We start from the raw sequence: 21823 nt of genomic DNA on the forward strand, positions 1-21823 counted from the left end.
TAGATCTCCAGACCTATCTTAGCCTAGGAGCTCTGCTGAAACTTGTTCACCATGTGTGTGACTCGGTTGGTATTTGAAATGTCAGTGGCAGAGCTTCCAGTTGCACCGTGGCATACAAACCATCACAGTATTATGGCAACATGACCTAGCACTTCCCAGTGTTACTGGTGGACTTTTCAACAGAAGAGACAACTTCTGATCAGGTCTGTTTCGAAGTTTGGAGAATAACCGTGGTGGTTCTGAGGCTTCTCCTGGCATGGAATGGATTGATTGATTCATTTGTTTAATATGTCATGAGGGTTTCCTGGGTACTTGGAACTGTGCCAGGGTTCTGGCACTAGCTAGTGTTTTGACTTCTGTTTACTAGAACTACCCAGATTAATATGAGCTCTGGTAGCGTAGTGGTTACGAATCGGGCTGCAAACCGCAAGGTCAGCAGTTCGAAACTACCAGCTGTTCTACGGGAGAAAGATGAGGCGTTCTGCTCCCGTAAAGATTAACAGCCTCGGAAACCCTTTGCAGGGTCGCTATGAGTTGGAACCGACTCCACGGCACATAACAACAACAACCCAGATTAATACTTGAGAGTAGGAGGGGGTTGGGCATAGGGCAGGGTGTGTGAGAACAGAAGCCTGGCCAAGCAGACTATTGGGAATCGGGGCAAGGGGCTGGCCCTGTGCATTTTCAAATCAGCATGTTTGAAAATGTGTCCCTGGCTCTAGGGATGTAGTGAAAAAAAGAAATGAGAGTCTGTCAGCACAGAGCTTACAGTCAAGGGAGGAGAGGAAAGAAGAGAGCTTGAACAAATGGTCATATATATACCCTCTTGACCAAGCTGGTTCCAGTATGCAATTATATATATGTCCTGGTCTTACACACATACCCCCATTATTATGAATAGAATTATTTCCCCCAAAACTAGGTATCATAAATTCTAACCCCTGTTCTTGTGTATATAATCCATTTGGGACTAGGATTTCTTTGTTATGCTAATTAGATTATAACAATGTAAGGTGTGTTTTAAGCCAATTACCTCATGAAATATAAATAGAACAGATTAGGCACAGGCAGAGAAGGAAATACAAATGGAGAAGAAGACACATGCCACATGGAAATTGCCAAGGAAACCACGAATAGAAGTTGAAAAGAGACAAGGACCCTAGAGCTGACAGAGAAAGAAAGCCTTCCCGGTAAAGCTAGTGCCCTAAATTCAGATTTCTGGCCTCCTAAACTGTGAGAAAATAAATTTCTTTTTGTTAAAGCCACCCACTTGTGGCATTTCTATTATAGCAGCACTAAGACACTTAAACGGTTTGGTACTGAGAAATGAAGGTATTGTTCTAACAAATAACTACAATGTAGATGTGGTTTTAGAATTGAGTCATGGGTTGAGGCTGGAGACATTTTTATGTGTTTCATAGTAAGGTCCTACTTTGCCTTAAAGAGACTGTTGATAGAATTGTGGGCATTAAGGGTAATTCTGATGAGGGTTCTAAAAGATATGAGAGCTGTGATGAAAGCTTCTGTTGTCATGACTAGAATGCTGCTAGAAATATGGACGTTAAATAAATGTGCTTTTGGTGAGAGTTAAAAGGAACAATGAGGGAAATCCATTGATCTCATAGTGACAGTTTCTGTCGTGTGGGATGATTTTCTTTGTTTAGTTTTCATCCTATACAGCTTAATGAAAAGATTCTGTAGGATAAGCATTGGACTGCTAAGTGCAAGGTCGGCAATTCAAACCCACCAGCTGCTCCTCGGAAATCCTATACAGGGTCGCTATGAGTCGGAACTAATTCGGCAGCATTTAACAATAACAACAACAATAGAAAAAAAGAGAAAATGATGAATGTGTGATTGGATATTTGATAGAAGATGATGCTTTTTATGCATTGGCAAAAATCTTGTTTGTACTAGGTTCAGATACTAGGTGGAAAGTAGAAATTGTAAGGGATAAATGTGGATATTTGGCTGAGGATATTTCTAAGCAAGATCTTAAAGGGTTTCTCCTTGCTGCTTACAGTACAATGTGGGGGAAAAGAAATGGACTCAAAAATGAATTGTGCAGAATTAAACCAGAACTTAAAGATTTGGAAAATTCTGTTGTGCAAACTAAGAGCATGTGTTCTAGAATTCTCACCAAGGATGTGGCAACTCAATCTTTCATTTAAGAGATTAAATCTGTGACTAGTGGATCTATTCAACCACTGCAAAAGAAAGGAACAGAAACTGTGCAAAGTGAAGGAAAGCTGTCTACCTCCTGGAATTCTACAGGCAGGAAATGGTCCAGTGAAATGATTTGGTTGCAAACACCTGTTGTTCTCCAAGAACAAGAAGGCACCATTCTAGGAACAGTTTTCAGATCAGCAGAATTATTAGAGGGACCATGATGGGCAGGACTATTACAAAGGGTAGAACCACTGCCTCCTTTTCAAAGGGGAAGAAATCTACCTCCTGGGTTACAGAGTCAGATCTCTACCAACTCAGTCCTGGAGTGTGGATTTGCCCTTCAGATAGGCCAAGAAGATAGGGCCTCCACCCAAAGCTGAGGAGGTAGGGCTCCTATGCCCAATGGCCAGAAGAATGAAACTTTTGTCCAAAGTTGAGTGGCTGGAGATGCCGTGCCTAAGGACCAGGAGAACTAAGCTACTCAGGGTCAAGAAGGAGGGGTCACAGCTCAGGACTAGGAGAATGGCCCAAAGCCAAGGGAGCAAGTCAGGATTTCTATCTAGGGCTGAGGGGCCTCCACGCAGAATCTTGACAATGTGACCAACTCCCAGAGCCTTGAGGGCAGGGCCATTGCCCAGACAGATGGTCACAGAAAATAGAGGTTATTTTCAAGACTTGAGAGCTCGTGAAATTTGTTCTGCCAGAATTTGTCTTACGTGGTGCCTGTGAACCCTCCTTTCCCTCCGGTCTCTTTGTTTATAATAGAAATGCCTACCACCTGTTTGGTCCACCATTGTATGTTGGAAGCAGATAACTTGTGTTCTAGGTTTTACAGCTTTACTAATGGAGAAGAATTTTGTTCCAGGATGAAATGCACCCAAAGTTTCACCCTTATTTGGTTTAGATGATTCATAAGATGAGATTTTGGAATTGAGTTGATTTAAGACTTTGGGGATGATATGATAGGGTGAATCATATGAATGTATTTTGCACACTGCAGTGAATTGGGGCGGGGGCGGGGCGGGGAGAATGGGATGTTATGGATTGAATTGTGTCCTTGAAAATATGTGTTGTAAATTCTAACCCCTATATTGTGAATGTGCCCTGATTTGGGAATAGGGTGTTCTCTGTAATCTTAGTGAGGCCATATCAGTGTCAGCTATGTCTTAAGCCAATCATTGTTGTTGTTAAGTGCCGTCGAGTCGGTTTCAACCCATAGCGACCCTGAACAGGGTTTCCGAGGCTGTAAATCTTTACGGGAGCAGATCGCCTCATCTTTCTCCCGCGGAGCGGCTGGTAGTTTCGAACTGCTGACCTTGCGGGTCTCAGCCCAATTCGTAACCACTATACTACCAGAGCTCCTTAAGCCAATCATATGCCTTTGAAATATAAAAAGAGATGATTTAGGCACAGAGAATTCTAGAAGCACAAAATGAAGAAAAGATACATATCATATGAAAACCACCAAGGTGAGGACTTTTGACAAGATGGCAGACTAGGCAAACGCACTACACTGACCCTCTACAACAAAGATTGTATTGTTGTTAAGTGCCATTGAGTCTGTTCCAACCCACAGTGAACCTGTATAGGGTTTCCGAAGAGCAGCTGGTGAGCTCGAACTGCCGACATTGCTGTTCAAACTGACTATGCAGTCCAGCACATTAACCCACACCAAATGAAACAGACACAGATGAAAATCCTGGAATTCTGAATGTCAAAGGAAAGGTTAGAGAAATGGACAGAGTGTTTGCTGGGAGGAGAAACTGAGCGGGGTTGGTGAGAGGGAGACAGACTGGTGAACAGCAGGCCAGACTCTTGGTGCAACCATCTTTGGCAACAAAGAGGTCTGGCAGAGCAGATTCACACAGGCTATGGGAAAGGTACGATTTCTTCTTTTATCCCACACTTCCCTCCTTGGTAACCAAAGGGTTGGCCAGCTCCCAGCCTCATCCACCCCCAGCATAGACCCTGCACTCCAGGAGTTTGGAACCATGTGGTCAGCTGCACTGCTTTGGTGCCCTGCTTTGGTGCCTGGATTCAGGTGGGCTTGGCCCCATACCTATAGAACCTGCAGAGTCCCCAGACCAGCATTTAACCAGTCACCATGCCCCCAAGCTGCCCTGTGATTTGACCAGACATTGCAATCATCTCCATCAAGGGTCTCCATGAATTACTTCTGGATTGAGTACCCTTAACACGGATAAAACCAACGCTTATAGGAACTCCATTTAGGGCCAAGAACTCTCCTGTCACATCCTTCCCACACCCACATCATGAGATCCTAGGCTTGCAGGAATCCCCCTGAGTTTTCTCCTCTTCGGGTCCAACAGCTATACTGTTGTTTTGGGGTTTGGTTTTTCCCTTTTCTTGTTTCATTGCTTTTGTTTATTCTTTTTCCTCTTCTTTTCATTCCTTTGAGTTTTCTCCTTTCTATCTTCCCTGTTGTTTTTCCTTCTTTTCTTCTGTTTCTCATTTCCTCTCTTCTTCCCTCCCCCGTCCCCCTTTGATCTTTCTTTACTACTTCCTCTTTACTCTCTTCCTCTTTTTATCTTTCTTCTCCCTGGTTTTTTTTTTCTTCTTCTTTCTTTCTTCCATTTATTTTCTCTCATATTTTTCTCTTCTATAGCTCCATTTCCATGCCCCTCTTTTGTCTTTTTAGTTATTAATTTTTTTTCTGGCTGCTGCTTGTTTTTATTTATTTTTTCTCTTTCCATTGTTGATTCCTTTTTGTATATTCAGTTTTGTTTTCTTGTGTGTGGGTGGATGGAGGGATTTTCTCTTCCCATCCAACAGGAGACAGCAACTGACTGTACAGTCCAGCCACAATGGGACCCTCTGCTGTTTCACCCACTTGGCAAGAACTGGTACCAGCTCCTACACCATCTGCTCAATGGTAGACAACAGCCACCTCCAGCCAAACCCACCCTAAATTGAGGTTCATGAAGATAAATGGTGTATACACTTCCATTCTCTAAATACATTCACAGGAGGTAGTTGGTGACAGCCTGAGAATACACCAACATACAATAACCAATAAAATGCAAATAAGACAACCCCACATTGCCCCAGAGACAGTTGACAATTTTAGCTCACATGAAGAAGCAAGAGAGAATGGCTCAGATAAATGACCAAGATGCAGAGCCAGAAAATGTTTCTGAGGAAGAAAAGGTAATAAAACTAACTGAAAAAGAATTCAAAAGAATGATATTTATCTGCCTTCAAAAGATAACTAGAAGGATCAAAGAAAGCAAGGAGAACACAGAATAAACTTTAGAAGAATTCAGGAAAACATTACAAGAAAAAACAAACAAAATAAATGCAAATTTTGAAACAATACAAAACCTGTGAGTAGAAATCTACAATACATTGAAAGAGTAAAGGAGGATCTTCAAAGCAATGAAAGCCTGAATTAGTGAGCTTAAAGATAAATCTCCCAATACTATTTGGTTTGGAGAACAATCAGAAAAAAAGAATGAAAAAAATCCAAAGAAAACCTAAATGTTATGTGAACCACCATGAAGAGTAACAACTTACGGGTGCTCAGAATTCCAGAACAGGAAGAGACAATAAAAAGCACAGAGAAAATTGTTGGAAAGTTGCTGGAAGAAAACTTTCCTAACATCATGAAAGACAAGAAGATAAGCATCAAGAAGCTGAACAAACCCCAAACAGGATAGAGATCTCAAAAGAAAATCACTAAGACATATCATAATCAAACTTTCCAGAAGATAAGTAATGAATCCTGAGAGCAGCTCAGGAAAAATGGAAAGTTACCTACAAAGGACAACCAACAAAGCTAAAAATTCTGATTTCTCAGCAGAAAGGATGCAAGCAAGAAGACATTGGGATGACTTATACAAAACCATGAAAGAAAAAAATCACCAACCAAGAATCACATACTCAGCAAACCTGTCTTTCAATTACAGATATAGTGGTGAAATTAGTATGTTTCTTGATTAACAGAATAAAAGAAATTTGTAATGACCAGACTAACTTTGCAAAAAATGCTAAAGGGTATCCTTTGGACTGAGAACCAGCAACAGCAGACAGCCACCTGAGATTACCATACATGACGACACTACCTAGAACTCTATCCAGATATAGTAGTATTAAAAGTAAAATAAACCTACAAGACTGAAAATGGGGAACCAGAGCTATCAATTTATAATGACATCAATTACAAAGCAAAAAGTCAGAGTGGTGTAGATACAGAACTTCCAAAAGGCAAGGAAGTCAAGTAGATTTTAAGATACAACAGACTGTTTTAAATAGGAAAAAATATTAGTAAATTACAGGTTAACCTCAAAGAAAATGAATATACCTGCACATTAAAATTAAAAAAAAGATCAGAAAGATTTAGTAAACATTAAAGCAATAGAAATAAGGAAAATGAAAAGAAAATCCACAAACAAAATGAACTCAGCGGAGAAGATTGTGTAGAGCAAAGAAACCAGCAGTATCCCACACACACAAACACACAGAAAAATGACAGCAATCAATTCATATCTATTAATAATTACACTGAATGTAAATGGATTGAATACACCAATCAAGAGACAGAACAGAATGGATAAGAAAACAGGATTCTTCAATGTGCAGTCTACAAGAGATGCATCAAAAGATGGAGACGGCCTAAATTGGTATATACATGCAATGGAATACTCCACAGCACTGAAGAAAAAATTGAATTTGCAAAAAAACTCACAACATGGATGAACCTGAAAGGTGTTGTTGTTGTTAAGTGCCGTCGAGTCGATTCCTACCCATAGCAACCCTGTATAGGGTTTCCAAGGAGCAGCTGGTGAGCTTGAACCACTGACCTTGCAGTTGAAATGTCTTTGTAGTCTGGCGCATTAACCCACAGCGCCACACCAGGACTCCTTGAAAGATATTATGCTGAGTGAAATTAGTCACTTGCAAAAGGACAAACATTGTATTTGACCAATGTAAAAAGTTGAGAAAAGGTTTTCTTGATAAAAGAAACAATCTTATGGTGATTATGGGAAGTGAGGGGAAAGGAAAATTATTTATGGACTAGAGCGTAGACACATGTTAACAGGGGTGACAGGGCAGGCAATATTACAACTAGAAGGATGAAGGTAGTGGGAGACACAGGAAGGAATGCAATGTTAAGTGAATAGAGGTAAATGCTATAAACTGTTGGAATATGGAGGGGACTTCAATCCTTGTAATGAAATCAAGTATATGTAATGAAATCAAGTATATGATTTGTTGAATGTAAAACTGATGATGTGCTCTGTATACCTTCATTCAATTCATAATAAAAGGTTAAAAATTTTTTTAAAGACAGAAAATCACCAGTGTACTGAAGAACAGAAACTAAACGAGACAAGGATCTTCCCCCAGAGTCAACAGAGAGAGAAAGCCTTCCTCTAGAGCCAGCTCCTGAATTAGGACTTTGAGCCTTCTAAACTGTGAGAAAATAAATGTGTTTGTTAAAGCCACCCACTCTTGGTATTTCTGTTATAGCAGCACCAAGAAACTAAGTCACTAACCAAAAAAACACTATAAGGAACTTGGGACTCTGTGGCCAAACCTGGCATTGAGAACGGCTCCTCTCTAAAGTGGAATTATGCTACCTCCCAGCTAATGGCTCAGAGCAGAGGGTAACATGCTGCTGCCCATCAGGACAGGGCTTGGGGAGCTGGTGGGTGGTGGCTCTGAGGCAGAGAGGCACAACCCCTGTTCATGCTTGGTTGTAGAGAAGGATAGGAGAGCCTGAATTCAGAACTACAGAGTTTGATGGGAGCTGGGGGTGGGATGGAGGGCATGGGTTCTATTCTGGTTCTACTACTACTTTGCTGTGTGACATTGGGCAACTCTCTTTTCCTTTCTGAGCTTCAATTGGCCCTATCTTTTTAAAGTGAGTGAGATTGAGCTAGAAACGGGATGGATATAGACTTTGTCTCACATGCCCAAACTGACTGGTTGCTGTTGACTTCCTCGAGTCTTGTCTTGAATAGCTACCTGGGCTCCGCCAGAGAGCATGCTGGGATTGTTTAGAGAGGTCTGGCAAATTTAGGATTGGAGATCCCTACGTCGTGTGTTCTGAGTCCTTTCCTGCTCTGGTATTCTTTGATTCTTCTTTATGTCTTTCCATCTCTTACATTACTTCTCCACTGCCTAGAAGCTTCCATGGTGGGGAACACACTCTCTTCTCTCAGAACTGTTAAACTGCCAAAAGCTACCTCCCCAAATTTGGGCCTGGTGAGCTGACTTGGGTTCAGCCCTGGGAGATGTCATTCAGACATAGGTACTTGGAGCTTCAGTAATCAGTTTAGCATTTCTCCTTTCCAGAGTCATACAGACCTGCTTCCTCTAATGTGACAGTGACACTGAGATAGCGTATGTGTAGCCTTTGAAAAGAACACTTTAAAAACATTGTCACTTCATTTATATAACAATCCTGTGAAGCCAGTATTGTCACCTCCATTTTACAGGCGAGGAAGCAGCTCAGTGTTAACAGTAACTAGTGCTCTGAGACCAATCCTGTGTGCCCCTAGCCAGACATGCCCTTACCCCCAGCTCGCCCACAAGTCCATGACCTCCTGTTCAATCTCCTTCCACAGGTTTCCATGTGATCCCCACCATCTCTAGCATCGTCCCCGAGAGCTGCCTGCTGATCGTGGTGGGCCTGCTGGTGGGAGGCCTGATCAAGGGCGTGGGTGAGAAGCCGCCACTCCTGCAGTCGGACATCTTTTTCCTCTTCCTGCTGCCACCCATCATCCTGGACGCGGGCTACTTCCTACCACTGCGGCAGTTCACAGAGAACCTGGGCACTATCCTCATCTTTGCCGTGGTGGGCACGCTATGGAATGCCTTCTTCCTGGGCGGCCTCATGTATGCCGTGTGTCTGGTGGGTGGTGAGCAGATCAACAACATTGGCCTGCTGGCCAACCTGCTCTTTGGCAGCATCATCTCAGCTGTGGACCCTGTGGCCGTGCTTGCTGTCTTTGAGGAGATCCACATCAATGAGCTGCTACACATCCTTGTCTTTGGGGAATCTCTGCTCAATGACGCTGTCACTGTGGTGAGAAGGCGGGGTACCTCGTGTACATGGGGCATAGACCCAATTCCCAGTCTGGGGTGGGGTGCCTCACATCAGCCTGCCAAGAAAACAGCAATTTAAGCAGCTCATGTTCATTCCTGCTTGCTGTGTGCTGGGCTCTGTGCTCACCTCTTTGATGTGGGTGGATTATCTCATTTAATTTCGTGCAGTCCTCAGAGGGATTTACTACTATTCCCATTTACAGGGAAGGAGGACACAAGAAGTTAAATTACTGGCTAGAATATAAGGGAGTCCAATTGTGAACCCAGGTCTGTCAAGTTCTTGGCCTGACCAGGTCATACTTAACCTCTCTGTGACTCAGTTTCCCCATTAGAGAGCATTTGATCTTTAAGGAGACTTTTAGAGTCTCCTCAAATGCTGCTCAATCCAAACGCTTAACTTACAACAAGAGTTGAACAGCATTTGGATTGAACAGCATTTTGGGGGCAGAGATTGTGGAAAGGGGCTTTGCCCCCAACGCTTCCAGAGGTGATAAGTAAAATGAGTTGGTTTGGATTGGCCACATGTTTGCTGTGTGACCCTAGGCAAGTGACCATACCTCTCTGGGCCTCGCTTTCCTTGACTGCAAAGTGGCAGAGTAGTTAGTGCTTTCCTCCCAGTATCTAGAAGGACAGACAGTCCCAATAAAGGGTGTGCACATGGTAAATACTGGACATGTCTACATATACCTTCCACCCTGCCAATTTCTTCAGGTAACAGAGATGTACGTGCACACGCTAATGTCATACTGTGAAAACACTCCTTACCCCTCTCCTAGCTGGGCCCCTCAGAGCAGCTGCACACACAGAAAGACTTACCCCTCCCCCCACACACACCTGATGGTGGTTCCATATGGGGCTGTGGGAAAAGCATCAGGTATAGCCCCACGTTACTAAGTGAGCCTCAGTTTTCCCATGTGTAATGCAGGAATTTCAGTAACTCCGCCTGTTGGCGTCTGGGGTCTCCTGTATGAGTTATACTCACTAATGTCTGAGAACCCACCATGAAAAGGTGTGGAGGATGAAGCCCTCCCCAGCTGGGTGCTGGGGTTCAGGTTTTGTCAGGTGGATACCTCGGCTCTAGCAACTTTGGACTGTAACCCCTAAAGTGATGGTAGAAATTGCTGGGGTTAACTGAGTGTTTCCTGTACCTGAATGTGCATTGCCTCTTCTCATCTGTGGTCACATCGAAGGTTGAGGAAACAGAGGCACTGAGAATTTAAGTTACTTTCCAAGGTCACGTTAGCTGAGTCCAGAGGCCAAGTGCTTACCACCCTCCTACCCTGCCTCTCCTCTAGTGTTAGCAGCAGTAGTACCAGAAAGGAGGGTCTGAGGCTCCGGGCCCAAACCATCAGCCCTGTGGTGGGCCACGGGGACCCATGACCTTCCTCAGGCCAGGAGGGAGTTGAAGTAGCCGTGGTCTATAAAGAGGCCATCTGCCACCAGAGCCCTGCCCTCCCTGTTCCTAGACTACTGTGGTCCAGGCAGCCTCGGGGATGGCGCAGCGCTTAGCAGCTCTCCTCCTGTCTGGCCTCAGTCAGATCTGCTCTTCATCTGTGGGCATGAGTATAAGTACCCCATTTCCCAAAAAGCAAAGTGTCCTAGTCTCAGGCCTTTGCCTTGAAATAGGCCACCCCCACCCCAATGCCACACTCACCTTGCCTGCAAGTAATAGGAGGCTTGGATGATTGCCTCTCAGGGATTCTCAAGGCCTCGTCCACTTCCTCCTTCCCAGGCTTGCATGCTCCCCAGCTGGTTTCCTGCCAGAGCTGTCTAGGACTGGACTTGGAGTGGGACAAGCAGCCGGGAAGCTGGCTAGCAAGGGGCAGAACTTCTGACTGAGCCTGCTGGGGGGGCCCCAGGCCACTGCTGTCAGGGGACAAGTTCTGGGCCAGCTTTCCTGCTGGGACCCTCTGGCCTCAGTTTCCAAGGACACAGGCACCCTCAGCTGCCTGCATCACAAGATGGTTGTGTTGACGAGGATAGCCATCATCAAGGGCCTCTAGAGTGCATAAAGTACCACGTACACGTCTGACAATAAAGTACCACTTACATGTCTGACAGTAATATCACAATTACTGTTTACTTCCCAGCTCAGGAGATGTGGAGTCCTCAGAGAGCCTCCAATTCCACAGCATCTGAACTTGTCTATTCACCTGGGAGCTTGTTAAATAGAGACTTCTAGGCCCCACCTCCAGAAAGTCCAATTTGAATATGGCCTGGCTATGGCACCCAACAACAACAATGTATATTTTCAGAAAGCTTCAACAATTCAGCAATCCTGTACTAGTCCTTGGTCTGAAGGGGAAACAAATCCAGACAGGGACGTGATTTGCCCAAGGTCTTACAGTGAGAGAGGCAGCCCACTGATAGTACAAGTAGTAGCTGATACTGAGTCAGGCACTGTTCTCAGCACCTAACTTTTATTAACTAATTTAGTCCTCACAACAGCCGTAGGAGTTGGTACTGTTATACTTCTATTTTATAGATTGGGAAACTGAGACACAGGAGGTTAAATAACTTGTTCTATGTATATAGCCAGCAAATAGCAGAGCTAAGATTCTAGCCCAAGCAATTTGGTTTCAGCATCTGTGCTGTTAACCAGCAAATCACACTGCCAGTCCGAATTCAGGTCCTCTGGCCATCAGGACTGGTTTTAAGACCTGTTCAGCACTAGGCTGTCTCTGCTACCATGTGGCCTTTCCTTGGGTCCAGTAGAAAGGACGGGACTGCCCTGGGTGGGCCCCAGAAAGCCATGGATCTGGGACCCTGTCCTCCCACCAAACAGTCTGCATACCCACTTCCAGGTTCTGTACCACCTCTTTGAGGAGTTTGCCAACTACGAACATGTGGGCATTGTGGACATCATTCTCGGCTTCCTCAGCTTCTTCGTGGTGGCCCTTGGCGGGGTGTTTGTGGGCGTGGTCTATGGGGTCATCGCAGCCTTCACCTCCCGATTCACCTCCCACATCCGTGTCATCGAGCCGCTCTTCGTCTTCCTCTATAGCTACATGGCCTACCTGTCAGCTGAGCTATTCCACCTGTCCGGCATCATGGCGTGAGTCGTGGGTGCTGCAGGTCAGATAGCAGGGTCATATTGGGGGGCCAGCTAACTTGGACTCCCCAGGCTTGTAGGATTACGAGGGAGCCCCCAAGGGCTGAGCCTCTAGCTCCATCTCCAGCTCTGGGCCATGAGGGAAGGCTCCCAGAAGAAGAGCCCTTCTGCTGGGCTTGGTGGGGTCCTGACTGGGTGCAGAAGAGGAAGCAGTGGGGCTGCCCCTGGAAGTCACCTAGTTAAGGTTTTAGGACCATTCATCCATGCTGCTGCTTCCCTTCATTGATCCCTGATTGTAGCTGGACACAGACACTCACGTTCACTCCCACCTCGGCACCCAGTCAGTGGGCTCCAGGCTTCCTTTGAGACCAAGAATCTCACAGGCCAAGTCCTAAAGGTCTTGAAGTAGGGGGCATAGGCTCTGGAGAGGTGGTGAGGTGCCAAGGTGTTCCTAACGGGAGAATGCTGGAAATGCGAAGCTGGGATTAAACGGGGGGGGCGAGGGGCAACAAACAGTGGGGACATCGGCTAGCAGGAGCAGAGCCCAGCTTTGGATACCAGGCAGAGGGCTTAGGCTACTGATATAGCTCCCATGAGGAACCCCGTGTGTTGAGGGGACACCTCACTCAAGGGAAGTAAAACCAAGAGGCCAGGGATGAATGTAATTGACTCCTGATGCACCCAGAGGCAGTGGGGCTTAAGGGAGGAGCACAGGCTTTGGAGCTAGGCAGACCTGTACGGTTGACAGGAGGCTGGAGCAAGGGCAAGTGTGTGGCTTACATGGCAGGTATCTGAGCCATTGAGGAGAGGAGCTGGCTGGATGGGTCCCTGTCCTTAAGGCACTGTCAGCCTCCCTATGGGAGGACACCGCTCGACTCTAACCCTCTCTCTCCCCCCCCCCCCACCCCGACTCCAGACTCATTGCCTCAGGAGTGGTGATGCGCCCCTATGTGGAAGCCAACATCTCCCACAAGTCCCACACGACCATCAAGTACTTTCTAAAGATGTGGAGCAGCGTCAGTGAGACTCTCATCTTCATCTTCCTTGGTGTCTCCACTGTGGCTGGTTCCCATCACTGGAACTGGACCTTTGTCATCAGCACCCTGCTCTTCTGTCTCATCGCTCGAGTGCTGGGTGAGGCTCCAGGCTAGGCAGGGAAGGGTGGGCATGTGTGGGGAGGAATTAGAGTTGGCTGCTGGCTGTCTCAGCTCAACTGGATGAAAGTGGCTTCCCTGGTTCCTCTTAAGTGGTACCCAGGCTTGTGATGTTCTCAGGGGGTAATCTCTGGAGCGATGGTGTCATGGTATGTTGGGGGAAGGAACCTTAGAGACTGATTTGGAGCCTGGTGGGATTTGAAGAGGGACCTGAGGCCCAGAGTCCAGGGCTATGACACTGAACTGAGGGTTTCTTGATGCCGTATCGCGGCACAGCTGAGTTCAACTCCTACAAACCTATGTAACCAGCCTATGGTCCCATCTGGGTTCCCGTCACACTTTCCAGACCCCTCAGCTTAGTGACACTCTGGGCCTGTCACCTCCTCTCCGTCACCAGGGTTAGGCCTGTAGTCCCTAAGCCTGACTGGGCATCACGTTTACTTGGTGTACTTTTATAAAACTCATGATTTCTGGCCTTCATCCTCCAAGATTCTGATTCTGTGGGTTGAGGTTAGACCCAGGACTCTGAATTTCTTAAGAACGTTTTATAATGGAAAATTCCATACCTCACCGAAATGGAGAGACTAGGATAATGGTCTTCCATGTACATATCTGAATTAACAAGGATCAACTTGTGGCCAAACTTGTATCTTTTTGTCCTCACCCCACCTGTGGCCACTGGAGGCCTCTCTGATGCTTCTAAAGTAGGGGAAATGCTGGGTTATGACCCCTCTAAGGATCCCCTGGCTCTTGGATTGAGGTGTTTAGAGCACCCTGAACTGAAGGATCCAGTAAATGAGTGAATAAGCTGGTTGGGCTTACTATTGGAGGTTTTCTGGACAAGCAGAGAAGTTACTGGTGTCAAAGGAGGAGCTAAGGACAGACTGACCCCTCATCTCCCCGCTCCCTGGCAGGTGTGCTGGGCCTGACCTGGTTCATCAACAAGTTCCGCATAGTGAAACTGAGTCCCAAGGACCAGTTCATCATTGCCTACGGGGGCCTGCGAGGGGCCATTGCGTTCTCCCTGGGCTACCTCCTGGACAAGAAGCACTTCCCCATGTGTGATCTGTTCCTCACTGCCATCATCACCGTCATCTTCTTCACCGTCTTTGTGCAGGTGCTGGGGCAGGGAGGGGCTAGCCGTTGCTTTGGGGACCCTGACTCTGAGTCCTTGAGAAGAAAGTACATGACCCAAAAGGGGACCGGGGGTTCTATTCCCTAACTGGCTATGTGACCTCGGGCAAGCCACTGCTTGTGAAGTGGAATTGTGATGAGTCCTCCCTCCACTAGTATTAGTTACGATCTGTGAAGTCAGGGGGCTGGATTAGACGATCCTGACAAATTACTCTAGCCTGCTGATGATTTCGGTGTATTTAAATGACCCAGGCTTAGTCCAGATTTCTCCCCCGCTATCAAAGTCCCCAAGGATGTCCAGTCTGGGATGGTTGAAATCATTCCACCTTCTGTGCCTTCTTGTCTCTGTCAGCCCTCCATCTTTCCTGCAGAGCCAGCCCTGCAAAGCCCTAGATGGGGAACATCTTTGCTTTCTCATAAGGCAACAATGTAGAGGGACTCTCATGGGGCTGAGTTTATTTTCTGTCCTTTAAAAGAAGGGCAGGCTGCCTTTGTCTTTTAAAATATTTTGTCACCTTGATTTTGAAATTCTAGATGCAAATGGTTTTTCCAAGCCCACTTTCATTAGAAGATAACATTGGGGTGGGACCTCCCTCAGAGCCAGCCTTCCTGGTGTGAATTCTGGCTCCACCCCTTCTGTTGGAGCTTAGAAAGTTACTTAACCTCACTGAGCCTCAAAGTTTTTCCATCTGAAATATGGGACAATGAAAAGATCTACCTCTTAGGTCTATTGTGGGTATTGAAGAACTTGTGTTGTTAAGCACCATCGAGTCAGTTCTGACTCATAGCGACCAAGAGCTAAGACTGGTAAAATACACCCACCTGTGCTAGCATGTTATTTCTGTGAGGGAGGCAGAGCAGAGGTGGTTCTCCCTGCATCCCAGGCATTCTGCTGGATGGCTGTTGAGCCCATTTGCATCTCTACGGAGGCCCAGGCCTAAAGGACCTGCCTTTATATGAGTCCTGCAGTGGGGTTGGGGAGTTCTAACATCCTTGGATCCTGGGAGTTGGGAGTCTCAGAGCAGAGGGGGCTCCCCAGCTTCAGAGGCCCTAGGAAGGCGGGAGGCTCTGTGGCTTCTTTCCACCTCATACCCACCTGCCTCTCAGGGCATGACCATTCGGCCCCTGGTAGACCTGTTGGCTGTGAAGAAAAAGCAAGAAACAAAGCGCTCCATCAATGAGGAGATCCACACACAGGTACTCGAAGAGGGGCTGGGCCAGGAGCTTCCCAGCTTTGGGAGAAGGCTCAGCCCCTTACTCCCTTACCCAGAGCTGGGGGGTTGGGTCCCTAGGTCTTTACCGACACCTGGCCCACTCTTACCAGGAAAGCCTGGTGTGAGGGAGCTACCACTAGGTGGACCTTTCCCTGCCTTTTGATGGAACCTATCTTCAAGCAGGTGGTCAGTGGCAGAGGGCTTGAGACAGTACTTCCTACTTGGGGTCAGGATAAGTGAGGTGTAGGTGCCACCTCCTGGCTACTTTTGGAACTACAAGGCTGGGCAGAGCAAAGCAGTAGCTAGAGTGGGAGGTTGTTAAGTGCTGTCAAGTTGATGCCGACTCATAGCAACCATCCAGTGGGTGGTTGAGGGGTACCTATATAGAAGTCTTGGAAGGGATGGGAGCCCAATTGTGAGGCTTGACCTGGCCCTGGGCCCATTTCAGTTCCTGGACCACCTTCTGACAGGCATCGAGGACATCTGTGGCCACTACGGTCACCACCACTGGAAAGACAAGTAGGTAGAGCTCTTATGGGCAGGTGGGTGGGGAGGGGCAGGGAAAGGTCTCCTGGGGCCTAGGCGTCTGGCTCCATCTATTTCCTTCCTACAGGCTGAACCGATTTAATAAGAAATATGTGAAGAAGTGCCTGATAGCTGGCGAGCGCTCCAAGGAGCCCCAGCTCATCGCCTTCTACCACAAGATGGAGATGAAGCAGGCGATCGAGCTGGTGGAAAGCGGGGGCATGGGCAAGATCCCCTCCGCTGTGTCCACTGTCTCCATGCAGTGAGTGCCAGTGACCCGCCCAGAGCAGGGCAGTGAGCAGGGTGGGAAAGTTTCACTGAGGGACCCCGCCCAGCCCAGCCACTGCCAGGGCTGACCTCCTTGTGACAGCCAGTCAGAGCCAGGGTGACAGTTTTCTTGGGGGACCTAACCTGCACCCTGTTGTCCCAGGAACATCCATCCCAAGGCCCTGCCTGCTCAGCGCATTCTGCCAGCACTGTCCAAGGACAAGGAGGAGGAGATACGCAAAATCCTGAGGAACAACTTGCAGAAGACCAGGCAGCGGGTGAGGCCCAGGGAGCCAGCCTCTTTGTCCCTGGACAGAGGAGCCCCTCTGGCACTGCTGAAGTCACCTGGCCCCTGACCCCTTCAGGCCCCGATGCTGGCCCTGCCCTGACAACTCTGCCTCCCACAGCTGCGGTCCTACAATAGGCACACGCTGGTGGCAGATCCCTACGAGGAGGCCTGGAACCAGATGCTTCTCCGGAGACAGAAGGCCCGGCAACTGGAGCACAAGGTGTGTCTAGGGTTCAAGCTGCGTCCACCATTCTCTGGGAATATAGGCTCTTCTCTCCCCGCACCCACCACCACCTCTGAGGAGAGCGCTCCTGCCGTCTTTTTCTGGCTTCTTATGGAGGCTGAGTCCCAGGGTCCTTGTATTGTCCCCTCAGATCTGAGCTCAAAGAGCCAGTTCATGTGCCTTGTCCAGCCCTCTCATTCAGCATTGAAGAGACTAAGTCCTAGGGGGAGGGGACCTTCCTGAAGTCCTAGAGCAAGCCGTGTGTGCATGTATTCGTTTGGGAATCATTTGCTGAGTGTTTCATGAATGCCAAGCACTAAGATGCTCTGGGTGTCCAGCAGTGACTCAGGCAGGCTTAGGTCTCATTCTGTGCTCAAGCAGGAGAGGGCAAGTGCAGGGGGCTGGGAACACACAGCAGACTAGAGGGAGGTGCAGGCAGCAGGAGGAGCTTGTGTACAAGCCCCCAGTCAAAGAACATTCTAGAAACATTCCTTCAGGTTCTGAAAAAGCTTATGAATAGTGGTAAGGTTTGGGCTTTAATCTAAGGACATGGAGAACCGTTAGGGTTCTAAGCAAGGGAGTGGCAAGGCAGAAGGGCCTGGATTAGGGCCATGGCAGGTGAGATAGAGAAGAATGTATAGATTCAACGGACATTTAGAATGTGGAACTAGTAAAACTTGGTCACTAATTTGAGACGGTGCTAAAGGTCATGGCTAGGCTTCTGATGGGACATTTGGAGTCATTGGCTGCAATAGCAGATGTGGGAGGAGAAACAAGGCTTTGAGGGAAAACGGTGATTGGAGCTCAGTGCTGACATGTTGGATTTGAGATGCCTGTGAGCTTTCAAGGAGCTCTGGCGGCACAGTGTTAAGTGCTCAACTGCAAATAGAAAGCTCAGCATTTGAACCCTCCCGCTACTCTGTAAGAGATAAGAGAAAGATTTACAGCTTTGGAAGCCCTGTGGAGCTGTTCCGCTGTCCTGTAGAGTTCCTACAAATCAGAATGGACACTCTGACAGTAGGTTTCATTGGGTTTGGTGGCCTTCTAATCACAGGTGCTCACTACCAAGTTGCCTTTCTGGGTCTGGAACCTGGAAGCAGCTGTGGGAAGGAGCAGGGCAGGTGGCCAGGGAGAGCCCGGGACAGGCCCTCAGGAACCCCTAACATATAAGGTACAGGTTGTTGTTGTTAAGTACCGTGGAGTCGGTTCCGACTCATAATGACCCTGCACATGGTTTCCGAGGCTGCAAATCTTTACAGGAGCAGAACGTCTCATCTTTCTCCCACGGAACTGCTGGTAGTTTCGAACTGCTGACCTTGAAGTTAGCAGCCCGATTCGTAACCAGTACGCTACACAGGTAGGCAGTATCTAATGAGGAACTGTAGATGAGGTAGCAAGTATCCCGAGAAGGTGCCCTGTACAGAAGCCGAGGGGAAAGAACACCCGGAAGGCTGGTGAGGACAAGGATCTCTCCCACCCTGCTGCCCTCCTCACCCCATCTCCACTTCTCTATCAGATCAATAACTACCTGACAGTACCGGCCCACAAGCTGGACTCGCCCACCATGTCTCGGGCTCGCATCGGCTCAGGTAAGGTGGGGTGTGGTGCCCTGAGAAAGGCCGGACTGGGCTTTGTCACTCCATCCTGAGGGGAGGTTCCAGCAGGCACAGCCTCCTTCATCTCCCCGGGGCCCCTCCCGAGTCAGGAGGGGTTGGTAGTTCACAGCAGGGGTAGCAGAGGAACCCTGTTGTCATCCTCAGGGACAGAGGTGCTTCTCACCATTAGGACTGTGGGTGCAGGCAGAGAGACAAGGGGTCCACACCACTGGGACATCTGGTACCTGTGGGGGGGAGCAACAAAGAGACCTAATTCTTATCAGAGGAGGGACACTTCATAGAAGCCCCTGATCTGAGGAGAGGAACACAGTCCTAGCTTTGAGACCCCATTGAGGGGGAAAAGGCTCTTGGAGAAGTAATTCTGAAGCATATCAGGACCACTGCATTCACAGAAGGAATCTGGAGTGGGCTGACCAGGCTGAGGGGACACTTCTTGCAGGCAGGGGCACAGGCTGGGCAGACCTCGGGTGGAACCCAGCCTGTGCCTTGCTCTTGGTTCCCAGACCCTCTGGCGTATGAACCAAAGGCAGACCTGCCTGTTATCACCATCGACCCAGCCTCCCCACAGTCACCCGAGTCTGTGGACCTGGTGAACGAGGAGCTGAAGGGCAAGGTCTTGGGGCTAAGCCGGAATCCAGTGAGCGTGGCTGAGGATGATGAGGATGATGATGGCATTGTGATGAGGACCAAGGAGGCTTCGTCCCCAGGCACTGATGATGTCTTCACACCTGGGCCCAGCGACAGCCCTAGCTCCCAGAGGATACAGCGCTGCCTCAGTGACCCAGGCCCCCATCCTGAGCCTGGGGAGGGAGAGCCTTTCATCCCCAAGGGACAGTAATGCCGGGGCCAGGGAGTGGTGCCCACTCACCACAGACTCTCCCACCAGAGCAGGGGCTGCTGGGGAGCTGGACTGGGGGGGGGGCTCCCCTCGCCCTGACCTAGGCTGGCCCCGCCCCATCCCACTGCATGGCAGCTGGGCCCTTAGCTCCCGCCACAGCACGGCTTCCCCCAGCCCCAGAACTGCCTTCTCAATCCATTTGGCAGAACTGCTGGGGCTGGTGAGGTAGACCCTACCCCTGCGCTCACCTTGGATCCAGGCTAGGGGCCTCTGAGAGTTTCCTAGGCCTCAGAGACCCCTCCGTAATCCTCACACCCTTCTCCACCAGCCTCCTCATTGAAGCCAATCTTCATATCCAACCAAAGAGCCTCTGGCTCAGCCTTGTCCCACCCAGAAGGAAGGAGTTGAGGCCACCCTTAGTCTGGGCCAGGTCTTTCACAGGGAAAGAGGGGCGCCAGGCATGTGGCCACGTGGGGATTGATGAGACCCATGGCAGTGCCACCCTGCTCCTGCCCATTCCATCTCCCAGCCAGCCATGCCATATCCTCACTCAGAGCTTTGGGCTGAGGGCAGCCTCTGGCTGGAGCTGAGGTGTTCTGCACAGTGAGGGGACGAACTCAGAGCTTGCCACCCTGTGTTCCTGCAGGTGCCATGGGCTCTTTAGGGGCTGATGCCAGGGGAGGGGCTCCAGAACGCCCTGCCTTTCTTTCTGTTTTGTTTGTTCATGCCTCAGTGTCTGATTTTGTTTGCACAGAGGGCACTTCTGGTTTTAAAACATTTTTACACTCCTGTCTTCCCTGAATTTCCCCCTCTAACTCATTCCACCTGCTCCAGAGAAGTAACTCCTCCTCACCTGTGCCTGTGTATCAAACACCCACCCCCAAATCAGTCCCCTGCCTCCTGGGCTCTCAACTTTGGCCCAAACATGGCTCTGGTTTCAGAAGTGGCCTCCCCCTCCCCCAGAAATCATGATTCACTCCCATTTCACAGATGCTGGGCATTCCGGCACCTTTGTTTTCAGACCTGATCTTTCTCACTTCTCCTGTCCCTGGGTTGGCCCCTGGGGATTCTCCCTCTCATGTGTACCCCACACCCAGCTTGCTGTGGAGCCCAGCCCTTGGAGGAGACAGCCTCCCAGAGGATCTGTCTCAGCCAGGGTTGGTAGGTTGGGAAGAGACCTGGGCCCCCAGAGGCCTTTGCTCACTGGCACATATACCCACCCCCACTGGGCTAGGCACAGGCCTATTGGTGTCTGCCCTTCATCCCCAGGGGACCCCCTTCCCAGGATCGTGCAATAGTCCAAGTGTCCCTCTTCCCAGTGGACTGGGCAGTGGGTCCATCCCCTCTCCCTGCAAGTGCTGTTTTGGGCAGGAGTCACCACAGAAGGGTGACGTCGACAACCATGTACAAAGCCACCGCAGCTGCTGCCGCTCTGCCGCCAGTACAGAAAAAATGGAATCTTTTTCATATTCTAATAAATCAGTGTGAGTTTTTAATAGAATTGAGGACTGTTTTCTTGGGGCCAGAGGCTTTGGGGAGGAAGGTGGCCTGGGGGCCTGAAGTACTTAGCTCAGTGGCTGACACAGAGAAGCACTTAATAAATGTCAGCTGCTGGGGTGGTTATCACCAGGCTCCAAAGATGCAGCAGTGAGCAAAGCAAGATGCTCTCTGCCCTTAGGAGCTCTCAGTCTAGTGGAGGAGAGGCGCTTCATCAGAGGGAATAGTAGGGTGGAGTGGGAGGGCGATTTTCCTGAGTAAATAATATCTTAGGGGAGACTTACGGGATAATCCAAGGTTAACCAGGTGAAGAAAGTTCCCAAATAACCTAGGCTGGGAGCTGAATGTGTGAAGGTTCTGGGTCTCAGGACAGACAGGTGTGGCTGGGTGATAGTGTGGTAGGCTTTGCAGTCCACGGTTAAGACTGGATAGTGGAAAGTCATTGGAACCTTTGGGCTTGTATTCTCTACTGTAAAATGGGGACAAACCCCCTGGATGTAATATGCTTATGATGGACTCAGCACAATGAACCCCTGCAGTGTACTTCCATGAGCTGACCACCAGAGGGCCGTGGAGCTTTGGTACATACTCCAGGCTCCCTGCAAATGGGCTGTCCTGGAAAGCACCTCCTTTGCACCACCCAGGGCCTATGTACAGATCTGGTTTGACTTAAAAAATCTGAAGTGGTCAGTGACAAAAAGATTAGGGAGGGACTACACTTTCCATTTTTGTCTCAATTGATGTGCCCGTAGGAAGCAAAGGGATGCCAAAGAA

At 48.6% G+C, this 21823-nt stretch overlaps 1 protein-coding gene across 1 annotated transcript in view; it reads left to right on the top strand.

Moving 5' to 3' along the window:
• The window catches only part of SLC9A1 (solute carrier family 9, subfamily A (NHE1, cation proton antiporter 1), member 1), a 64828-nt gene extending 45276 nt beyond the window's left edge, over positions 1-19552 (top strand). The window contains exons 2-12 of the mRNA XM_006862244.1: positions 8760-9220; positions 12045-12295; positions 13209-13426; positions 14361-14563; positions 15688-15777; positions 16243-16313; positions 16408-16581; positions 16750-16864; positions 16994-17095; positions 18615-18687; positions 19218-19552. Coding sequence (XP_006862306.1) covers positions 8760-9220; positions 12045-12295; positions 13209-13426; positions 14361-14563; positions 15688-15777; positions 16243-16313; positions 16408-16581; positions 16750-16864; positions 16994-17095; positions 18615-18687; positions 19218-19552 — 2093 coding nt within the window. The remainder of the gene's footprint in view (positions 1-8759; positions 9221-12044; positions 12296-13208; positions 13427-14360; positions 14564-15687; positions 15778-16242; positions 16314-16407; positions 16582-16749; positions 16865-16993; positions 17096-18614; positions 18688-19217) is intronic.
• The last annotated feature ends 2271 nt before the right edge of the window (positions 19553-21823 follow it).

The sequence above is a fragment of the Chrysochloris asiatica genome, unplaced genomic scaffold (genome assembly GCF_000296735.1).
Source record: "Chrysochloris asiatica unplaced genomic scaffold, ChrAsi1.0 scaffold00047, whole genome shotgun sequence".
Classification (NCBI taxonomy): domain Eukaryota; kingdom Metazoa; phylum Chordata; class Mammalia; order Afrosoricida; family Chrysochloridae; genus Chrysochloris; species Chrysochloris asiatica.